The 8,283-nt window shown below is 39.9% G+C and overlaps 1 protein-coding gene across 3 annotated transcripts in view; it reads left to right on the forward strand.

Annotated features, from left to right (window-relative positions):
* Positions 1 to 6,337, forward strand: part of slc12a1 (solute carrier family 12 member 1) — a 121,577-nt gene extending 115,240 nt beyond the window's left edge. For all 3 annotated transcript variants that reach the window (XM_072553240.1, XM_072553242.1, XM_072553243.1), the window contains 4 exons: positions 1,014 to 1,100; positions 3,102 to 3,237; positions 3,328 to 3,395; positions 5,360 to 6,337. In XM_072553240.1, coding sequence (XP_072409341.1) covers positions 1,014 to 1,100; positions 3,102 to 3,237; positions 3,328 to 3,395; positions 5,360 to 5,495 — 427 coding nt within the window. In that variant the 3' untranslated portion in view covers positions 5,496 to 6,337. The remainder of the gene's footprint in view (positions 1 to 1,013; positions 1,101 to 3,101; positions 3,238 to 3,327; positions 3,396 to 5,359) is intronic.
* The last annotated feature ends 1,946 nt before the right edge of the window (positions 6,338 to 8,283 follow it).

Genomic DNA, 8,283 nt, shown 5'->3' on the forward strand with positions numbered 1-8,283 from the left:
GGACGAGTTGGATTGAAGGGTCTGTTTCTGTGCTGTACATCTCTGTGACTGTACGGTGCTTGTTAAAACAAAGTTTGTTGTATATAGTTAGGAAACTGTAAGCTCATTGGGAAGATGTGCTGAGAAGGAACGTAAGTATAGAGTAAAAGCAGAGTCTTTGAACTCCGACAAAATCTCCAATGAATATTATAATGAGGATAGTTGTCTATTTATATGTTTGCCTTCCTATCCTGCATTTTCTAAAGCTGGTCACTGTGGGAAGTGCTCCCTCTAGAGTTCTGGCCTTAATTGTCGCAGAAGAGAAATAAAAATAATAATTGGATAGTTTAGGTAAAATGGAAAATTCGTAGAATCCCAACCGTGTGGAAACGGACTATTTGGCTCAACAAATCCACACAGTCTCTCCTGAAGAGCATCACCCTCCTCCCAAATAACCCCACATTTCTTGTGGCTAATCTATCGAACCTACACATCCCTAGGCAATTAAGCATGGCCAGTCCACTAACCTGCATATCCTTAGACTGTGGGAGGAAACCGGAGCACCTGGAGGAAACCCACACAGACACGGGAGAATGTGCAAACTTTACACACAGTCTTCTGAGGGTGGAATTGAACCTGGGTCCCTGGTGCTGGTAGGCAGCAGTGCTAATCACTGAGCTACAAGGCGCATAATGACTTGGCAGTTCAGGATATTAAAAGCAGCAGTTTGAGTGATAGGGCCATAAGAAACATTAATAGAATACTTCTGTTTCTGTAAAGATATAAATATGAAAAATGATATATAATGGAGTGCTTTGCAACTTTTGAGACCCACGCCATAGGAAGGATGTTGAACAGTAGTGAGAGTAAGTTCACCAGTAAGCACATACATAGGATTACTACTTAAATGGAGGATCAGCATCAACAGCGTTGTTAGATTAAACTGCCCAATTCTACCACTGTTTATCCAGTATATAAATTAAAACAATTTTGAAAGTGGTTAACATTGCACTGTTCTTCTTGCTTCTGTACAGAATGGCTGCACTTCTCGGCAAGTTCAGGATTCAGTGTGCTGACATCAAGGTCATTGGAGATATTCACATGAAACCAAGCAAAGAAAGGTAGGCAGAGGCTGGATTGGTTTCTTTAGTAACCTGTAACTGTAAAATTGAGATTCCAGAGCTTTGTAGACAACCTGAAGCAGCATGGATTATTAATATTGATGTTTGTCAATCATTGATGGGGTTAATAAGGGGATTGTTGTCAAATCCCACAGACATGAACTGAAAGTCATGGAGATGTACAGCACAGAAACAGACTCCTCAGTCTAACTCACCTAACCGAATCTAGCCCTATTTTCCAGCACTTGGCTCATATCTCTCTGAACCCTTCCTATTCATATACCATGGACACTGACCCTTTGGTCCAACTCATCCATGCCGACCAGATCTCCTAAATTAATCTTGTCCCATTTGCCAGCATTTGGCCCATGTCCCTCTAAACCCTTCGCATTCACATATCCATCCATGTGCCTTTTAAATGTTGTTATTGTACCAGACTCCTCCACTTCCTCTGGCAGCCAATTCCATACACGCACCACGGTCTGTGTGAAAAAGTTGCCCCTTAGGTTCCTCTTAAATCTTTCCCCTCTCACCTTAAATCTATGCCCTCTAGTTCTGGACACCCCCACCCCAGAGAAAAGACCTTATCTATTTACGTTATCCATACCTCATGATTTTATAAACCTCCATAAGGTCACCCCTCAGCCTTTAACGCTTCAGGAAAAACAGCCCCTGTTCCAATATCTCAAACCCTCCAAACCTGGCAACATCCTTGTAAATCTTTTCTGAACCTTTTCATGTTTCACAACATCCTTCTGACAGGAGGGAGACCAGAATTGTGCACAGTATTCTAGTAGTGGCCTAGCCAGTGTCTTGTACAGCTGCAACATGACCTCTCAACCCCTATACTCAATGCTCTGGCCAATAAAGGAAAGCATACTGAATGTCGTCTTCACTATCCTATCGACCTGTGACTCTACTTTCAAGGAACTATGAACCTGCACTCCAAGATCTTTGTTCAGCAACATTCTCCAGAACCTTACCATTAAGTTCTGTCCTGATTTGTGTTTCCAAAATGCAGCTCACAACTCCTGGGAACTAGTAATTTCTTTCAAGAAAGATTCTGATGGCTTCTAGGACACTGTCTTCGCTGTGAATGATGTTGCAGAAAGAGACTTAATCTCATTAAAACAAACAAGATTCTGAGGAATTGGACAATTTGGATGCTGAGGATATTTCTCCTCATGAGGGGAATTAAAGCTGGGGTACAGTTTTAAAAATGGGTTCCCCACTTAAAATAGAGCTGAGGAGGAATTTCTTCTCAAAGTCAGTCTTTAGAATTCTGTCCGAGTGCTGTCAAGACAGAGTAGTTGAAACATTCAAGACCGAGTTAGATATGATTTTTGATCCAAAGGGAGTCTATAGTTATGAGGAAGCAGGTGGGGAAAGTGGAGCAAAAGCCACAATTACATCAGACATGATCTTACTGATTGGTAGAGCTGGCTGGGGAGGCCAAATCATCTTATTGTGCTTCTCCTACTTATGTAAATTTGGAGAAGGAAAATGAGGGATGTGTTCTGAGGAAAACCTATTCCCAATCTTGCTGTGGCTTGTGTGTTCTTTACATCCATGTCAGTATACATGTCACCCTGTTAAAGATAGAAAGCAAAAGGCAAGTCAGTCATTGCATGCTGGAAGAGGATGCTGGACTTTGTTAAGGAATATTAAGTATCAGGAGTAAAGGAAACTCCCCATTCAGCTTGTAAAATTTAACTTATTTTGAACTACTTGTTCTGGGGTTATATGGTTAAAGGTAAGAATAAACACCTTGTTCAGGCACAAGGTTTGAGGGAGTCACTTATGCAGGAAAAGAAACTTCAGATTAGTAACTAGTGAAATGATATCCTCCTCAATGCTGAAAGCAAGCACTTGGCAAATTGGATAACTATTGGATGTGATCATATTGTTATTTATATCATTGCAACATTCACTGAACACTCTGTCATCATTATGGAATAATTTCTGGCTTCTATGACTGCTAATTGTAATGATTGATTACAGCTGGAAGATGTTTGAAGAACTGATTGAACCCTACCAACTACATGAGGGTTCCAAGGATCCTGCAACTGCAGAAATACTGCTGAAAGAGCATCCATGGAAAATTACTGATGCGGAGTTAGAGAGATTCAAAGACAAGGTGGGCAGAAAATGGAAGTGATGTCACTAAAGTATTTATGAATTATGGTCATAAATGAACATTTAGTGACAATGACTTTATGTTTTAAAGACATACCGACAGGTCAGACTCAATGAACTTCTGCAGGAGAACTCCCGATCTGCCAATATCATTGTTGTGTAAGTACACTCTATTGATATCACAGACATTAGGTACTGAATACGATGAGAACAATGCCATTTTCACAGACTACCCTTATATACGTTGCTTTCTTGTAATATTTAGAAATCTATTGACCTTTGATTGGATCTTACTCAAATTACCTGACCCACAGCCCTCTGGGATGGAGAATTCTGAGTGAAGAATTTCCTCCTCATTTCAGTCTTAAATAGTCTACCCATTTTATTCTGAGAATATGCACAGGCAAGGGAAACATTTTTGCTGGATGTATGTTCTTGAGACGTGTACAAATTCTAAGGTTAAATAAGATCAAAGTTTATTCTTCTAAATTCTAGAGAATACAGGCCAGTCTCCTAAATTCTTTCAGTATTAGGCAATCCAGCGTTTCTTGGAATTGGTTTGGTGAACCTCAGTTGCACTCCCTCCTTGGCAAGTTTAGACTCCTAGATGCCTACAGTGTGGGAGCAGGCCATATGGCCCACCAAGTACACACTGATCCTCTGAAGAGTACCCCATCCAGACCCATGAGTCATAAATTCATACGGGACGGAAACAAACCCTTTTGGTTCAACTCGTCCATGCCAACTAGGTATAGCAAATTGAACAAGTCCCATTTGCCTGCAGTTGGTCCATAACCCCCTCAACCTTTTCTATTCATGTATCTGTCCAAATGTCTTTTAAACGCCGTAATTGTACCTGCTTCTACCACTTCCTTTAGCAGCTCATTCCATACACTGCCAGTGTGGAAAATGTTGCCTCTCGGGTCCCTTTTAAATCTTTCCCCCTCTTGCCTTAAACCTGCAGCCTCTAGTTTTGGACTCCCCTACGCTGAGAAAAAAAAATTGCTATTCACTTTAATGATGCACATCATGATTTTACAAACCTCTATAAGGTAACTTTTCAGCCTCCGACACTCCATGGAAAGAAGTTCCAATCTATCTAGCCTTTCCCTATAACTCAAATGCTCCAGTCCCAGCAACAATCCTTCTGAACTTTTTCTGCCCTCTTTCCAGTTTAACAACATGCTCCTTGCAGCAGAGAGACCCGAATTGTACACAGTATTCGAAGAGTGACCTCACCAATGTCTTGTATAGCCACAACATGACATCTCAATTCCCATACTCAACACACTGACCAATGAGGACAAGCGTGCCAAATGCCACCTTGAACAACCTGTCCACCTGTGATGCCGCTTTGAAGGAACTGTGAACTTGTATACCCCGAGGCAGTACCATTAAGTCTGCAAGTCCTGTCCTGGCTGCCCTAGTTTGTCTTAGCAAAATACAACACTCTCATGTATCCAGATTAAATTCCATTTGCTGCCAATTGGCTCACCTGATCAAGATCTCTATGTACTCTTAGATAACCTTCTTCATGTCCAACATACCATAACTTTGCAGATGACACCAAAATTTACTAATCGTATCTCCAATATTCTCGTCCAAATTGTTGATGTAAATATCAAACCACATTGCACCCAGAACCGATCCTTGTGGCACACTGCTGGGTCACAGGCCTCCTGTCTTCTACCATCAAGCCAATTTTTTATCCAGTTGGCTTTCTCTCCCTGGATCCCATGTGAGCTAACCTTACTAACCAGTCTATCATATGGGACCTTGTTGTAGGCCCTACTATAGTCCATGTAGATAACATTTACTGTTCTACCTTAATCTACCTTCTATCGTAACATTTTCAAAAAAATCAATAGGCTACTCCTGCTGCAGTCTCATCAAACCTCTATACAATTACAGCGAGACATCTTAATTCCAGATTTTTATTAAATTCAAATTTGACCATCTGCTGTATTAGGATTTGAATGAGTCCCCACAGCCTTAACCTGGGACTCCAGATTAACAGTCCAGCAACAACACTGCTAGGCCATCACCTCCCATATACAGTCACGCACAGTAGCCAGAAATGGATTACAATTTTCAAAACTTATTTTCATTTCCTTTCACTATAGGAGTTTGCCCATTGCAAGGAAAGAAGCTGTATCAAGTTACTTGTATGTGGCTTGGTTGGAGACTCTTTCAAGAAACCTGCCTCCTGTTATAATGATCAGAGGAAATCAGAAGAATGTCCTGACCTTCTACTCCTAACAGAAAATTGCTGCAACAAATGCCACAGTTGATGCAACACTTATTTATCACTTCGCATTTTGACAGTTGGTTAATAAGGATGATACACTGAAGTAGCAAACAAAATCTATTCCTAGTTTTCTGATTTCCTGCTCCATTTCACAAATAATCTCACTAGTTAATCTTGTAAAATTTTCCTATTTAGTCACCATGTCGTGTAACAGCCTGATTGGTTGAGCCCTATATTTTAGGACACTATTCTCTGATCACTAATTTTACAAAGTTGGAATAAAATCCTCCTGATGTAAAATAGTTAATATACTCATTGTATTTTGGAGATCCATAATTTTCAGCATAAAGATCTTCAAGGAATTTTCAATCTATTGCCATTATTTGATATCCCCCATTTAATTCTGCTTAAATAAGGATTTAATTAGGCATATTGACAATTATGTATACTGTATTCTTCAGCTTAATGAACATTTACACAAAAGACCACAGGTTGAGAAAAGTCTGTTTCTGCAGTCTGACAAGCTCATTTGGGCATATGATCAAAAATGAACAATTCAAGGAAAATGTGCAAAACCAGATGAGATTACAGCTTTGTGAATAACACCATGAAATGAAGCAAGAAAGATGTACAAAGAAAGCAGAACAAAATGAAGAGGATGGAATTAAATTTCATAGAGAGGAAAGGCACTCACTTTATCATGAGAAATCAGTTGTAGTTTGGTGGGATTTGTTGCAATATTCATGTTGCTTACGTTCAGAATGTGGTTGCACTTACTTGTAAAGGAAACAATATGATGTGCAAAGGTGTCCTTGTATCTGATGAGAATTGAAATAAAGGGTAGTAAAACTAACTTTATCCTCTGATTTTTTTTTCCAGGGAGTGGGGTTGTTGGAAGATGAACCATCACTCTCTTTACCATTTTCACTGTAATATTTTCCAAAACAAAATTCACTTCTGTTCATTAAATAATTATAGATTCAAACACTGATGCATTGCAGAAATTCAGCAAAGATCTTTAGCACCTTCCAAACCAATGACTACCACTGTGTGAGTAGTCTGAGACTACCACGGTCTTCTCCTCCTTAGCCACCCACCCCCCTGACCTCTGCCACACCCCCAAAAAAAGCCACATGACACCCTGACTTGGAAATATATCACTGTTCCTCCCTGAGCCAAAATGCTGGAATCCTTTCATAACAACACTGTAGGTTTACTTAGAGCATATGCACTGCAGTTGTTCAAGAAGGCAACTCTCCTCCATCTACTGAAGAGTAATTAGGGAAAGGGTAATAATGAATACTGGCCCATCCAGCCACACTACGTTCCACAAGATTTTAAAAAACTTACCATTTTGACCTCCAATATATTTGACCAATCAAAAGGCTTATGGTCACAAAATATGTTGCAATATCAGTTTCATGATTTGTCAAAACCAGGGACAAGCTGTGGAAAAATGATTGTGGGCATATATTTTACAAATTCTATCCAGGTGATGTCTGCAAGCTTAAAAACCTAGTTATCTGTGTGTTTGCTGTGGTATTGTTCATTTGAGTCTGAAAGCTTTGGATTGACTTTAAGCACCACTTCAGAAGTTGAACCTAAATATAGGCTATTATTTCCAGTGCTGAATTATAGGAAGTGTTGTCCTCAAATTTCAACTGTTTATAATACATTCTGAATCATAAGATTCAAGCTGCACAACAGTGCAGTCAGTTTTGCTATAGCGTGGTAGCTCTGTTCTCATGCAAAACCGTATAACAGTACCATTTAAACTAATGGGGCCGGAATCGCATTATAACCAACATGTACTATAAAACTTCTTGCTTTAGAAACTGTCTCCAATTCAGCAATCGTGTTATAGTGAATTTGTGTTAACGAAATGTGTGTTATAGCAGAATGAGCTGTACTTCGAAACCAAAGTCAAGGCTGACAGTTGTGTGTAGCGGTAATGAAATTCATTTTCTGTTGTATCCTGTCAAGTTGCTTCCCTGGAATATGCATTGTAACACTCAAGAGCACATTACGTTTCAATAGGCGCTAGATGGCTAGATTTAATTCTGCTTGGCAGTTATTGTAAAGTTTTCATTTGGTCACTTGGAATGTTTTAGAGTCACTGAAGAACAGTTGAAAGCTCACAGACAGTTGGGGAATGTAAGCAAGTATGAGAGACAAAACGATGTGGTCTGTATGCTTTTAGCTGTAGTATTGGGACATCACCTGAACAACACATCTTTATGAAGCAAGGGCTCAAGGAAATCTCAGCAGTTGAACAGTTCTGTTCAAAGCTCAGGCAAGTCCTGGAAATTCAGATCTGAAGAGGGAAATAGAGATAAGCCAGGAAACTGAAAACCGGTGAGCCTCACATCAGTGGTTGGGAAGATATTGGAAAGAGTTGTTAGATATAGGATATATGTGCACTTGGAAAATAATAGCCTAATTGGGGACAGTCAACTTGGATTTGTGTAGTGCAGGTCATGTCTTAATAACTTGATTGAACTTTTCGAGGTGGTGATAAAGGTGATTGAGAGTAGAACAGTGGATCCTGTCTACATGAATTTTAGTAAGGCTTGCAACAAGGTCCCTCATGGTAGGCCATCCAGAAGATTAAGATGCATGGGATCTACGGTGACTTGACTGTGTGGATTCAGAATTGATTTGCCTATAGAAGGCAGAGGGTAGTGGTGGAAAGGTGTTTTTCAGGCTGGAGGTCCATGATTTGTGGTGTTCCACAGGGATCCGTATTGGGATGGATGTTTGTGTTATAAATAAATGACTTAAAAAATGTAGATGGGTGGG

The sequence above is a fragment of the Chiloscyllium punctatum genome, chromosome 33 (genome assembly GCF_047496795.1).
Source record: "Chiloscyllium punctatum isolate Juve2018m chromosome 33, sChiPun1.3, whole genome shotgun sequence".
Classification (NCBI taxonomy): domain Eukaryota; kingdom Metazoa; phylum Chordata; class Chondrichthyes; order Orectolobiformes; family Hemiscylliidae; genus Chiloscyllium; species Chiloscyllium punctatum.